The 15577-nt window shown below is 38.3% G+C and overlaps 1 protein-coding gene across 1 annotated transcript in view; it reads left to right on the top strand.

The window, feature by feature from the left end:
- MSH4 (mutS homolog 4) overlaps nt 1-8119 on the top strand; it is a 70540-nt gene extending 62421 nt beyond the window's left edge. Inside the window, exon 20 of the mRNA XM_036445158.2 lies at nt 7925-8119. Coding sequence (XP_036301051.2) covers nt 7925-8119 — 195 coding nt within the window. The remainder of the gene's footprint in view (nt 1-7924) is intronic.
- Nucleotides 8120-15577: the final 7458 nt, after the last annotated feature.

Raw genomic sequence — 15577 nt, 5'->3', positions numbered from 1 at the left:
GTCTAATAAAATATATAAAAAAAACACTATTATTTTTTACTCACATTTTTACAGTTGAGGTTCATAGAGGTTAAAAAATTTGCTAGGAAGCAGTAGCCAACACTGAATTCATATCTGTTGACACAAAATTTGGAAATCTTTTTTTAAAAAAAATATCGGATTGCTTTATATTGTTTTAAGAATCTAGTGTGTGTTTAGTAAACTGAGCTAGGAGCAGTATGACATTTTCTTCAGTAGTAAGTTACCTATGTCTTTCATACTTTCTTAATCTGCCTTCAGTGTTTATTGCATTCTTCAGTATTTTGAGGTGTTAGACCGTCTTTGTGACTTTACTAACTCCATTTGAATCCCTCATCAGTAATTTTGGCAGTGCTCTACTTCTGAAGAACCACTTTAATTATGGGCAACTTCTTCTTCTTTTTTTTTTTTTTTTATAAGTTTTTATTGTTCATATTATTACAAATGTTCCTTTCCCCCCCCCCCCCCCCACCATTGCTCTCCTCCACCAGGTTCCCACCCCACCCTCTGCCCTTTCCCCTCTCCCCATTGTCCTCATCCATAGGTGCACAGTTTATGTTCAGTCTCTTCCCACACCCCTCTCTCCCCTTTTCCCCAAGAATCGTCAGTTCACTCCTCTTCCATACCTCTGATTCTATTATATTCAATAGTTAATATTGTTCATCAGATTTTTTTAATTTCCTTGGTTTTTAGATTCATTTGTTGATAGTTACGTATTTGTTGTTCATAATTTTTATCTTTGTTTACTTTCTCTTCTGAAAGAACCCCCTTCAGCAATTCATATAATTCTGGTTTGGCGGTGATGAACTCCTTTAGCTTTTTTTTTATTAGTGAAGCTCTTTATCTGGCCTTCGATTCTGAGTGATAGCTTTGCTGGGTAGATTATTTTTGGCTGTAGGTTCTTGCTATTTATCACCTTGAATATTTCTTGCCATTCCCTTCTGGCCTGCATGGTTTCTGTTAAGAAGTCAGCTGACAATCGTATAGATGCTCCTTTATAGATTACTACCTTCTTTGCTCTTGCTTCTTTTAATATTCTCTCTTTGTCTTTTGCTCTTGGAATTTTAATAATGATGTGTCTCGGTGTGGTCCTCTTTGGATTCCTTTTGTTTGGGGTTCTATGCCCTTCCTGGACTTGTAAGTCTAATTCTTTCACCAGGTGGGGGAAGTTTTCTGTCACTATTTCTTTCAGTATGTTTTCGATATCTTGCTCTCTCTCATCTTCTGGGACCCCAATAATTCTGATGTTGGTTCGCTTGAAGTTGTCCCAGAGGTTTCTTACATTATCTTCAATTTTCTGGATTCTCTTGCCTTCTAGCTTCTGTGGAGGAGTGTCTTTTGGCTCTTTATGTTTCAAATCTTTGACTTGATTCTTGTGATCTTCCCTTCTGTTTTTAGGACTCTGTAAAATATTTTTTATTTCAGACAATGTATTCTTTATTTCTTGTTGATCCCTTATCATTTCTCGATGACTCCTTATTAATTCTAGTTGATCTCTTTTCATATCCTCATAGGCCTTATCCATCTTTTCTAGGAAATTCTTGAAAAACCTTATAAGCGTAGATTTGAACTCTATATCCAGACGCTTTTTGTCCTCCATTTCTTTCGTTTGTGATCTATTTTGTTGTCGTATTTCGCAGTTACAGATGGGAAGGGGTTTCAGGGTGGAGCCTGCAGCTTTGGCTTCCATCAGCCCCGCCCTATGCGGGTCCTTCAGTGCTCGCTGCCTGCGCCTCTGAGAGAAAGGTGCCCTCGATTTTCGCCTGCTGCCAAACAGTCTGTGCTCTCCCACAATGAGCCCGGTATTGGGGTTCAGTTCAGTTGGAAGTGGAGTTGGAGGTGACATTCAGAGCAGTCTGGAGCCCCAGTCTCCTTCCTGTCAGGGCAATCCCGCAGCACAGCCAACTGTCCCTTCTCTGCGCGCAGTGTGCGCACCGCTGGGACCTCCTTTCGCCACTTCCCCGGGGTTCCGCCTTACAGCCCAGCTCCCTATGGCTGAGCCTGAGTCCCCGGGGTCTGGCTTAAAACTGGGGATCAGAGCAGTCGGGGGCCCAGCACAGTGGGAGTTTTATCTCCTTTCCGCTCGGGAACGCCCGCCAGGCACTCGGCCTCCCTCCTCTCCGGCTCCGTCCTCTCCGCGCCGCGTCTCTGTACCTTGGCTTTTCCAGCTCCTCCGCACCTCCTTCTGGTTTTCTCCTTGCTTCTCGCTGTAGAATTTCCAGTCAGTCAACCTTCCTGTAGTTCTGGGCAATGTCCGTTTTATATTTTAGTTGTATTTTATTGAAATTGTTGTGTGCGGCTGCGGCTAGGTGTTCACCTGGGCGCAGCCATCTTGGATCTCTATGGGCAACTTCTTCAATAGTCTTCTAAGTTTTGGCTTTCCAAATGATGTTAAAACATACTCAAGCCAGGATAATTTTTTTCCACTATAAATTCATATATTTTAACTTTAGTTGAGTATTTTACTGTATAGTTTTTTTCTGTCCTTTTTATTGATCAGTATGGTTTCTTTACAGTAACTTTTTCAAAATGATTCTACTCTTCCTAAGCCCTCAACCTCACTCTCCACAGAGAATTCACCTTCTATACTTTTTGTGAGATGTAAGGTCATCTTGAGGAGTTCTTGAACTGTTTCTTCTTAAAAATTCTATTTTGGGATTTCCTTTTTCATTCATTTTCCCTCTTATCTCAGAAAAGATTATCTTTCAACTTTTTTTTAATTAACTTTTTTTTGGTCTTTTTTCCAACCTTATTAAGATGTTAATTAAACCTTACCTGGTTTAGCTCAGTGCATAGAATGTCAGCCTGTGGACTGAAGGAGACCCAGTTTGATTCCGGTCAAGGGCACATGTCTGAGTTTTGGGCTCAGTCCCCACTGTGGGGCATGCTGGAGGCAGTGGGTCAATGAATCTCTCTCATCATTGATATTTCTCTCTCTCTCTCCCTTCCTTTCTCTGATATATATATGATGTTAATTAATCAGTTTCCTTTCTTTGGATCTTTTTAGACTGGCTTTCCTCCCCACCCCCATGAATATGCTTAGTTTCCCACCCCCCCAAGAAATCCTTTTTTAAATCTTATTTCTTAAACTATATTTCTTTCTCTCTCTCCCTCTCTCTCTCTCCCCACCCCTCTCTCTTTCTTTTTAGTGATTTCAGTGAAGAAAAGGATTAAATAGAACTATTTCTTAGAATCTATTCCTAAAAGTGGGATTACTATGTCAAATGAGGGTTCCATTTTTAATTTTTTGAGGACACTTCATACTATTTCCCAAGAGATCAGAAAAACCAATTAGAAAGAATATATGCACCCCTATGTTCATTGGACAATTTACCATAGCTAAGATTTGGAAACAGTCTAAATGCCCATCAGCATATGAGTGGATTAAAAATGGTGGTACATCTATACAATGGAATACCAAGCTGCAGTAAAAAAGAAAGAATTCTTACCATTTGCAACAGCATGGATGGAACTGGAGAGCATTATGCTAAGTGAAATAAGCTAGTCAGAGAAAGATAATTATCACATGATCTCACTCATTTTTGGAATATAATGAACAACATACACTGATGGACAAAAATAGATCCAGAGACATAGAAGCATCTAATAGACCACATGTGTCAAACACAAGGCCCGCGGCCCAAATCCGTCCCGCCAGGCCTTGCAATGTGGCCCGCACCGTGCTGTCATCACTGCACTCCGCTGCGTTTCCATCAAATGACAGTTTATGACTGTTCAGTAAACCATTCGGCCCGCGATTTAGGCTGGATTTTAGATTTTGGCCCCTTCTCTGATTGAGTTCGACACCCCTATGGAATATAATGAACAACATACACTGATGGACAAAAATAGATCCAGAGACATAGAAGCATCTAATAGACTGTCAAATCTCAGAGGGAAGGCAGGGTAAGATAGCCGGGAGGTGGCAATTAAGAGATCAACCAAATAATTTATACGCATAACCAATGGAGAGTGAAAGCCTGGGGTGGGTGGCAGGGGTGGGCTGGGAGAGGATAATGGGGGGAAAAGGAGACATACGTAATACTTTCAAAAATAAAGAATAAACCTGACTGGTGTGGCTCAGTGGTTGAGCGTTGACCTAAGAACCAGGGAGTCATGGTTCTAGTCCTGATCAGGGCATATGCCCGGCTTGCAGGCTCAATCCCCAGTGCTAGAGGCAGCCAACCAATAATTCTCTCTCATCATTGATGTTTCTATTTCTCTCCCTCTTTCTCCCTCTCTGAAATCAATAAAAAAAAGATAGTAAAATAACAATTTAAAAAAAGAAAGAAAGATTGATGTTTGGTATCCAAAAATGATAATAAACTTTTGTAAAGAAAAAGTATCTATTTAAAAATATGCAATCAATCAATAAATGGAAGTGTTTCTAAGATTTTACCCTGTTTGTTTAAAACTCTATATTCTTGGTGATCTCATCATCTCAGCTTCCATTTTTATTTCTTTTGGCCCTGAATTATATACAAGGTGGGACAAAAGTAGACTTACTGTGCCATTATGACATTCTTTTGAGTTAATAAAGCTATTGTAATATTCATAATCTGCATGTCTTTTTCCATACTCACAACTATAAACCTACTTTTGCCTCATCCTGTATTTTCTCCATACTTCTTTAAATCTTAATTTATGTTTGTACTCTTCAATAGGTCCAAAATTAAATTATCATCTTTAAAATATCTTCATCTTTTCCTTGACCTAGCAGAGTGATCTATGATTCCTTCATCTTCTTTTTTATAGAGGTAAAAGAAGGGCCCTTGGAGCTTGAGAGTGAGGAAGCTAATGGTAATGAGCCTGGGGAAAGGAGAGAGGGACTGGGAAGGGAAAGGCATGGGCATACTCCCTGGAGATAGAGAGCCTGAATCCTTCTTAATCCCCTCTTATTAGGATTATATAGTGGATCCTCTCTTTTCCAGCCCCTTCTACATACTTCCAGATTATCTCCTAATATAGCTCTTATCATGTTGTCTCCCTGCTCAGAAACTTCCCCCTGTTTCTTACTAATTAAAGTCCAACTTCTTAGCCTAGTGTTAAAAGTCTTCTATGATAATTTCTCAAAATATAGTGCTAGGATTGCTACATCAGAATTACCTGGGATGCTGGGTATCATCCTAGATCTTCAGGTTTCTCCCATGGCTCAGGAATGTACATCTTTAACCAATCTTTTAATGATTTTTTAAAAATTAATTTTTGGGGGATGATATTTCTTAATATTGTATATGGTTTAAGTGTGTAATTCTCTATTACATAATCTGTATATTCCATTGTGTGCTCTCTACCCAAATTCTAGCCTCCATCCATCACCATATATTTGTTCATCTTCATCTTCCCCCAATCCTTTCTTCTTTGGTAACTACCTTCTGTGGTCTGTGTCTATAGATTTGTTTGTTTTTTTCTTCAGATGATTCTTAAAAACACTACATTTTAACTACCACTTTATAATTTACCTATGCTTACTATCCCAGGCTAACACAACATTACTTAACTATATAACCTACATTTCTGCCATATTGAATTACTTGTCATTTTGTTGTTCTCACCTTATTGTATAATAACTTCCTCCCCTTCCTTGCCTTCCCTTTCCTTTCCTTACTCCTCTTTCCTCCCCTTCCCCTCCCCTCCCCCCCCCCCTCCCCTCCCCTCCCCTCCCCTCCCCTCCCTTCCCTCACCTCCCCTCCCCTCCCCTCCCCTCCCTCCCCTCCCTCCCCCTCCCCTCCCCTCCCCTCCCCTCCCCCCTCCCCTTCCCTTCCCTCCCCTCCCTTCCCTCCCCTTCCCTCCCTCCCCTCCCTTCCCTTCCCTCCCCCCCTCCCCTCCCCTTCCCTTCCCTTTCCTCCCTTCCCTTCTCCTCCCCTCCCCTTCCCCCCCTCCCATGCCCTTCCCCACCTCCCTCCCCTCCCCTCCATTCCCTCCCCTTTCCCTTCCTCCCTCCCCTCCTCTCCCCCCCCTCCCTTCCCCTCCTCTCCCCCCTCCCCCCTCCCCTCCTTTCCTCCCTCCCCCTCCTCTCCCTCCCTCCCCTCCCCTCCCCCCTCCCCTCCTCTCCCCTCTCCTCCCCTCCCTTCCCTTCCCTATCTATCATCTAACTATCTATCTGTCTGTCTGTCTATCTATCATCTATGTATTATCATTTAGAAAGATTTAAAAATTAAATTTATTGGGTTGACATTGGCTATTCCTATATAATAAAAGGGTACTATGCAAATAGACCAAATGGTGGAACAACCCATCCTTATGACATGCACTGACTACCAGGGGGCAGGTGCTCAATGCAGGAGCTGCCCCCTGGTGGTCAGGGCACTCCTACAGGGGGAGCGCTGCTCAGCCAGAAGTTGGGCTCGTGGCTGGCGAGTGCAGTGAAGGTGTCAGGAACCTCTCCTGCCTCTAGGGCAGCGCTAAGGATGTCCGACTGCCGGCTTAGGCGCACTCTCCCTCCCTGCAGGGAGCGGGCCTAAGTTGGGCATCCTCGAGAGCTCCCTGCCTGGGCCAGACTGAGAGACTGAGAGACCTCTCCTTCCCATCTTTTCTTTCTACCCCCCCCCCCCCCCCCCCACACACACACAGTGCACTAATGTCTCTAGTAAGATTATCAGGCCTCTAGTAAGATTATATCAGTATAACATGCTTTTAATGTGTCTTAAGTGTTTTCTTTGTCCAGAGTACAAGTTTGAGCATTTTGTATTCTCTAATGGAACTCATCATAATTATGTCATTAGTTGCTTATAAATATATCTTTTACGTTATAAGACTGATCTTGAGTTCATTATCATGTCAGGTAGACATTTTTGTATCACCTATACTAGATATAAACATAAGCTATGGAGCTCAGATTATAGATTACAATGGATATTCAATAATTTATTTAAATAATAAATTGATAGTTGATCAATGTATTAAATAAGTACATGGGTAAATATATGATAATCTTATTCTATTATACTCACAAAATCATATTTATTTTTCCTATTGTGAAAGTAGAAAAATATCTGGAATTGCTTGCTATTAAGAAAGAATGAAGGATTTTATTTCCCCTAGTAAAGGGAAACATACTAAGACTTTGCATACACAGTTAACATTGAAAATGCTGGTTCCCCTATCTAGCACAGACAAGAAGTGAACAAAGAATTTTTCCAGCTGTACCTCCAACCCTGACGTATTATTCAGGGGCTGAATATATAAAGATATTACAAATAATTATAAAATTGCCATTATAAACATTTCTTGGGTATCCTTAAGTAGTTTATTGAAAGTCAAGGCATAATTTTGAGTAGCTAATTATGTTGCTTATTTTTAAATTGTAATTTGCCTTTCAAGCAGTATTTTCTCTTAGGCTCTAGCAGTTTCTATGTATGAATTCTCTTGAGGGACAAGCAGTTTATTGATGACCCATTCTTTCCACCAGCTTATCTGTTGGGGAATTAAAATAGGAGATAACAGAGTGGTACTCTTGGTTGACAATTAAAATTAAGAATACTGCATAGCAATGAGCAGTGCTCTTTTCCCATACCTTTTTAATGAGAAAGTGTTTGTAGAACATAACTCTGGTGGATTTTCTGTTGCTTTTGGTATTGTGTTGAAATACTTGACCTACTTAGCAGATTTTTCTTTTCATTAGAAGGTGATTTTCAGGGTTATAAGGATCTGTCATAAAGTTGTAAATATTCTTGAGAACTTTTATTCTACAAAATAATATATCTATTCTCATATATCCTTGCTAATTGGATGGAATTGATTTATTTGAAGGAATTAGCTAACCCATGAATTCTATATTTTTATTAAAAGATATAGAAAATTACTAACATTTTAATATTAGAATCAGAGTAGTCATATTTTAAATTACATATTTATATATATGTTTATAAATTATATATATGTGTTTTTTTTTTTTCAATAATAGCAATATCAAAGAAGTACCCCTGAGATGGAGAGACAGAGAGCTGTGTACCATCTAGCTACTAGGCTAGTTCAAACTGCTCGAAACTCTCGGTTGGACCCAGACAGTTTACGAACATATTTAAGTAATCTCAAAAAGAAGTACGAAGCAGATTTTCCCAAGGCTGAGCAAGTTTTAGAAAGGACTGAAGAAGAATAACAATTCACATCTTATACAAATGAAATAATATATGAGAAAGCTAGAATTCATTTTTCCTAAGAGCAAAAGAATATTTGCTAAATTTTATATTTTAGTTGACAATTACTTTATATTAACCTTAGAATTATCATTCTCTATGTATTCTGTATAAGAAAATACTTGTTATTATTACCTAACAATGAGAACAATTTAAAGGACTGATTTTTAGAGGGGAAAAAGTATGAGATGATACTTTTTTCATTTATGAAAACTTACATTATTACTTATAAAGTTTATTTATACTTATAAAGTGATGGTTTAAGATGTTATTATAAATATCTTAGTTTTTAAAAAAGTTTCTTTTTATGTCTGGAAACTTATGTGAGTTTTTTACGCTCTACTCTGAAACAATACCTATGTCTCAATAAATTTTTACTTAGTATCCAAAATTCTAACACTGGATGCTTCTGAAGTTAGAATGATATTAGACATTTTAAAGTATTCTTTTTGATATTCAGTATAGTTCATATTTGTGAAAATAAACACATAGGTCTGTGTAATATAGGGGGTGTTTCCCAGTACCAGGTGTGCCATTTTGTACTCACCAACCTCTCTATTTTTTCATGTTTTCATTTTTGGCCATTTTAGGTGAGTTAACCAAGGCTACAGAAAGGTAATATCAATTTGTTTACCTCATTCTTGCTTCACAGAGAACATTTTATAGAACTATTTTTTCCATAGGCATGTAGCTTATACCACCATTTTAGAATTTACCCAAAGGTCATTGTTGTTTCATAAATAGACAAAAACAATACAATACAGAAGACCATCAGTTGTTGTATAAAAAGCTGTTGTCTTCTCAAACACCTGATTTTTACAATTTCATCACAGTAGATGACTTATTTACATAACCTCAGCCCAGAGGCCTAAGAAAGAGAAGTTATTTATTTATTTAATTTGGACAATTAAATTTATGGAACTCAGGGTATACATTCAGTAGTCTTCAGAATTAATAGTAATTTGCCTCCCAAAATTATTCAGACTAATTAGGGCCCTACTTTTTGTTGGCATACACATATTTTACCTTACAAATTAATTGTTAATATGTTTGACTTTATTAAACTCTTTTTCAGCATTCTAAGTACATACTATTGTAGTAATGAAATATATTGCAAAAGTTGTAATTCGAATGATACACATACTGTTGGAAGAGTAAATGTTAAGATAGTGTTAGTGTTTAAATTTGATATCCTATATAATAAAGGCCTAATATGCAACTCGACCAAATGGCATAATGACTGGTGGAATAACTGGTCACTATGACGTGCACTGACCACGAGGGGGCAAATGCTCAACACAGGAGCTTCTCCCCGCCTGCAGACCCCAGGCCAGCCAAAGTGAGTGCCAGCAGGGGGCCTCTGATTGCCCTGCTGGTTGCCCCGCAGATTGGCCCTGATTGCCAGACAGGCCACTCTACCTGTGTAGGCATTTCATGTATCAGGCCTCAGGGTGGGGGGTTCCTCAGCCCAGCCTGCGCTCTCTCGCAATCTGGGAGCCCTCTGGGGATGTCTGACCGACAGACATCCTTGTGCTGCTGTGGAGGTGGGAGAAGCTCCTGCCACTACGTTTACCAGCCATGAACCCTTCTTAGGGCTTCTGGCTGAGAGGCATTCCTGCTGTGGGAGTGCACTGACCACCAGGGATCAGCTCTTGCATTGAGCCTCTGCCCCCTGATGGTCAATGCGCATCATAGTGACTGGTCATCCTGCCAATTAGTTGATTTGCATATTAGCCTTTTATTATATAGGATGCTCTCTTTTTTTAAATATATTTTATTGATTTTTCCCAGAGAGGAGGAGAGAGAGATAGCTAGAAACGTCGATGAGAGAGAAACATTAACCAGCTGCCTCTTGCACACCCCCTTCCGGGGATGTGCCCGCAACCAATGTACATGCCCTTGACAGGAATCGAACCTGGGACCTTTCAGTCCACAGACCAATGCTCTACCACTGAGCCAAACCAGTTTCGGCTAGGATGCTCTCTTATACTACTTATATTCCCCATTGTCCTGTTTTAGGAAGAGAATACCGCTGTATTTGAATTTGACTATTAGCTATATTTTCATTTATGGCCTTTGAAATGAATGATATTTTATGCAATCATTCCTAAAAGCAGTTAGATAATTTAAGCTTGTGGCAAATTTCTAGAAGGCACTGGGGAGAAAGAGGACATGCAAATTGTTTGGGAGGATAAAGAAGAAAAGGGAGGAAACAATAAAAGGCAGAAGGGAGCAGGCATGGAAGAGAAACAGGCATGCAGAGACAGGTGCAAAGTATTAAATATACTGAATATCATTTCCTTAAATATATTTTCCTTTAGATTTAATCCCAATATTAGATTCCATCAGACTTTTGAGAGTTTTTTAATCATTTAGAGCTTTTGATGCAAAAAGGACATCTGATTAATTTCTTTCATTTTAGATTTAGAATTCTGAAAAAATGTGTATCTTCTTAAAATTAAATTACTTTCTTAATCTTTTTGTGTGTAATAGAAACATAAAAAAGCAAAGTACACGAAGATAAAATTATTGTCATAGTACTATAGAAAGAGGTGAATACTAGAAAGACAAGCCATTTTTAAAAAATTTTGCCTTTCTCTAAAATTATAGATCATTATCTTATAATCCAGCCTTTTAAGATAAATATCCATAATGTTGTAGCAAATTCCTTTAATTTCCAACTCAAAGGCATTGTTTTAGTCTGTTCCATTTTTCTCACATAAAGTCATCTTTTTTTGAGACTAGGGTTAAGATATATGGGAGGAAAAGGGCAGCTTATGCTCAATGATGCTTAGGAAGCAATGTATTTGTTTATTTTAAAATTTAAATACTGTAAAATTAATTTATGGTATACAGTTTTGGTTAAATGGTACACATTCATGGATTCTTGGAACCAGTACCACAATGAGGACATAGAACAGTTCCATCACCCCCAAATAACTCCCTTAGTACTATCCCTTTATAGTCAACTCCTTCCCTGACCCCTATTATATGGAATTATTAAGTATTTCTTCCCTATATATTTTCCTCTGGAATGTCCAACAAATGGAATCATATCACTTGTAACCTTTGAGACTGGCTTCTTTTTGCTCAGCATAATGCATTTTAGAATGTATCCATGTTGTTGTTCTTTTTATTGATGATTATATTTCATTGTTTGTATGCACCACAGTTTATTAATTCATTCTTTGAAGGACATTTGGGGTTTTCAGTTTTTTGTAATTATGAATAAAACTGTTAAAGACATTCATGTACAGATGTTTGTATGAGTGTTGTTTTAATTTATCTTGGTTAAATAGGAGTAAAATAGGTCCAACATGCCATAAGTATATACTTAACTTCATAAGAAGCAGCTAAACTATTTTTCCAGAGTGGCTTTACTATTTTGTATTATGGTCAGCCATGTAGAGAGAGTTCCAGTTATCCTTCATGTTCTCTAGCAATAGGTATTGTCAGTTTTTTAAAGATTTAATTTAGTATGGAACAGATGACATACTTACTAGGTGCTAGGGGTACAAAAGATGTCTGACCTTGAGGTAGATATTTCAGGTAAAGATATATATTAGAGTTGAAACACCATGTAATAAGTTCAATTATAGAGGAACATAATAAAAAGGGTAGTAGCACAAAAAAAGTATACAATTGTTTCTGGGTCAAGGGAGTTTAAAAGACAATAAAATAAATATTTAAGAGCATTTTAGAAGGATCAGCATATGTAAAGCAAAGAGATGAAACATTGAGCAGCTTGGCTGAGCTGGGGTTAGAATGTTTATGAGAACAGCAAAATAGAGCAGCAAAAAAAAATGAATCTATGTGCTTAATATAAATTTCTCCTATATACCACTAAAGAGTTTTAAGGTGTGTTTGTTCTCAGAGGATGGGAGAGGACAATTTTTGTCGTAGTGGAGGGATAACGTGATTAGATTTCCACTTTATCATCTGAGTGATACCATGAATGATTTGGGGAAGGGTGATTGAAATCATAGTAAAGGAGACCAGATTGTTTAAGATACTATTTTGGTAGTCCAGTAGAGAGTTGACCATTAAAGGTAGAAGCAAGGAGAGTAGAACAGATTGTGGGGATGGGGAAAGGAGAAGAGAATTGGAAAGAGTAGAGTGGCTCCTGGGAGAGAGAAGATACTGATTTGCAAGCTACTAAAGCGATTTAGTGACAGATTAACTAGATTATTGACTCATCCACTTTTTTTCCTGAAGGGAGGTGTTATTTGTCAATTTCCCACCCCCCCCCACCAAAAAAAGAGACCTGAAGTCATAACCTTCTGTACCTCAGAATGTGACCTTATTTGGAAATAGGATAATTTCAAATGTAATTAGTTAAGATAAAGTTATACAAATAGGGTGGGCCCCTAATTGGATATGACTGGTGTCCTTATAAGAAGATTGCCATGTGATCACAGAAGATTGGAATGATACATGTATAAGCTAAGGTTCTTAGAAAACTGCTAGAAGCTAGAAAAAGACAAGGAAGGATTCTCCTACAGGTTTCAGAGGGAGCATAGCTCTGCTGGAAACTTGATTCTAGTTTCCAAAACTCTGAGACAATCCATTTCTGTTATTTTAAGCCATCCTGTTTGTGTTACTTTGTTATGGCAGCCCTTCCAAACTAAGGGAAGAGTTAAATGTGATTATGGGTGTTGAGCCATCAACCATGATGAGAAATAGGGAAGTAATAAGAATTCCAGTGAGAAGCTCTAGAAATTTAGGTGCTGCTCATTGCCCATCCTCTAACATAGATATGAGATATGTTCAGTAAAGGTGATGACTAGAGCATATTCATTAAGTTCTCTTTACTGTTGAAGATGTAAGAAAAGGAGGATGGGAAAAAACAAATGGAAATCAGAGAATAAATGTAAAATGATTTGCTGAAATATTTTCCCAAACAAATCACTTTACCTAGTCTAGTGTTTCTTTATAAGCTAACCTAAGTGTATTTTTAATAACTTTTTCCTTGTTAACACATTTTAACTATGATATAATATGTAATTATTTTTATGCTACTATTAAAAATATTCAAATGTACAATATTCAAATATTCAAATTAATATACCATATATACTGTGAACTATATACTTATTTCTGAGCTTAAAATATGAAACATTATAATTAAGTACAGTTTAAGTATATAAATTCAATCCAATAATGCATTTGCACCTCACAGGAATGAAAATGGAAAGAAAGGAAAAGCAATCTACCGTATTTTCCTGTGTATAGGACAACCCCCTAATTTTACAGTTAAAACATAGGTTTAGGCCTATATTCGCTGTATAAGACTACCCCCCACTTCCAAGGCAACACCAGTTCTTTTTTTAATAGACCGCCTCTCTGACTCTGGCCAATCTGAGCAGGCTTTTTTTCGTTTCAAAAGTCGTCTTATACGCCGGAAAATATGGTAGTTATTTTTCCACTTTGCTGTTTCTATTCTGTTCTTTAGAAACTTAAATCTTATAGTTTTGTTTTTTGTAATCCTCACCTGAGTATATGGGTTTTTTTAATTTTTAATTTTATTGATTTTTATATTATTGATTTTTAGACAGGGAGGAAGGAAGAGGGAAAGCTAGAGAATAATTGATGTGAGAGAGAAACATCGATCAGTTGCCTCCCATACACTTCTGACTAGGGATTGAACCCAAAACCTGGGTATGTGCCCTGACTGGAAATTTAACCCAAGACCCTTCAGTGCACAGAATGATGCTCCAACTGAGCCATACCAGCTTGGGCTAAGTCATGTAGTGTTTTTTGTTTTTGTTTTTTAAATCTACACTAATAAAAGAGAAAAATTCTAATTGACTGTACCTTTACTATGCCCACAGCCAATCAGAGTGAGTATGCAAATTAACCCAACAAAGATGGCAGTCAATTTACATAAGCTGAGGGAGGGAGAAGTGAAGACTAAAGATACTGTAGCATAGAAGGAAGAGGGAGGGAAAACAGGAAAAGCAAGGTGGCTGCCGGAGGGAAAGTCCAGAGGGTGGGGGGACGGCGGTGATGGGAGGAAAAGCATGGGTTGGGGTTGGGGGATAGGGGGCAGAAGCAGCAGGGAAAGCGTGGGAGGGGGGGTGGGAAGAGGTGGCAATGGTGGGAGGGAAACCTGCCAGAAGCCCTGTTCTTGTAGGAATCTTCCTGCAATGGGCCCCTAGTCTTACTATAAAATCAGAATAAGTACCCTTTATCTATGAATTGTCAAATTTTTTGATAGTTCTCAGATTGCAAGTAAACAGTGAGAATGGATACTACCTGATGCAATTTATTAAAATGTATCCTAAAATACATAGTGATGAGGTGGGGAACAGATTCTCATTGTCAAGAACTGTGATAGGCCTGGCCTGTGTGCTCAGTGGTTGAGTGTTGACCCATGCCAGGAGGTTGTGGTTTAATTCCTATTAGAGGCATGTAGGAGGCAGCCAATCAGTGGTTCTCTTTCACCAACGATGTTGCTATCTTTCTCTTGCTCTTTGAAATAAATAAAAATGTATTTGACAGCAAAAATGTATTTGAGAGTTTAAAAAAAAAAAGCGGGGGGGGGGGGAGAGAACTGTGACTGCATTGCTATGTATGGTGACAGATGTTACCTAGACTTATTGTAGTAATCATTATATAATATGTACATATATTGAATCATGGTTTTTTTTGTATTTAATATGAATATATACTAGTCTCCTCTTACCTGAAGGATATGTGTTCCAAGGTTCCTAGTAGATGTATGAAACTGAGGATAGTCATAAAGCCTATATATACTATGCCTTTTCCTATACATACCGTTTCATTTAAGGAAGCACTTTAAAGCTTCTCTTTGGCATATGTGAATTGCCAGCATCACTATTCTTGCATTTTGGGGCCATTCTTAAGTAAAATAAGGGTTATTTGAACACAAACACTGGGATACCACAGTTGGTTATCAGATCAGACAACTACTATGTGACTAACAGGCAGGAAGCTCCTACAGTTTGGATACGCTGGACAAAGGGATGATCCTCATCCTAGGTAAGATGGAGCGGGTAGCACATACTTTCTCATGCTACTCAGAATGGCATGCAGTTTTTAAGCTTACAGATTATGCATTTCTGCAATTTTCCATTTAATATTTTGGTCCACAGTTGGCTGTAAGTAACTGAAACCATGGAAAGTGAAACTGTAGATGAGGGGGGGACTACTGTAATGTCATATGGCATTATACCTCAATGTAAAAGAAAATAGCTATAAACGTCTGAGATTTTTATCTTAATTGCAGACTAGTAGTTTAGCTTACTATAGTTTGATGTTTGCTATCAAAAGACAAAAAAGTGCTGGGTCAAAAACAAAACACTTGGTTACCAGAGGCTGAGCATGCAGCATGGGTGGCATGTTTGTGTTGGTTCCATGCATCCCCATCCTCTGAAACATGGGATGGTCCATGTAGATGT

Source organism: Pipistrellus kuhlii, unplaced genomic scaffold, assembly GCF_014108245.1.
Source record: "Pipistrellus kuhlii isolate mPipKuh1 unplaced genomic scaffold, mPipKuh1.p scaffold_m20_p_2, whole genome shotgun sequence".
Classification (NCBI taxonomy): domain Eukaryota; kingdom Metazoa; phylum Chordata; class Mammalia; order Chiroptera; family Vespertilionidae; genus Pipistrellus; species Pipistrellus kuhlii.
This window is presented reverse-complemented; position numbering and strand designations above follow the sequence as displayed.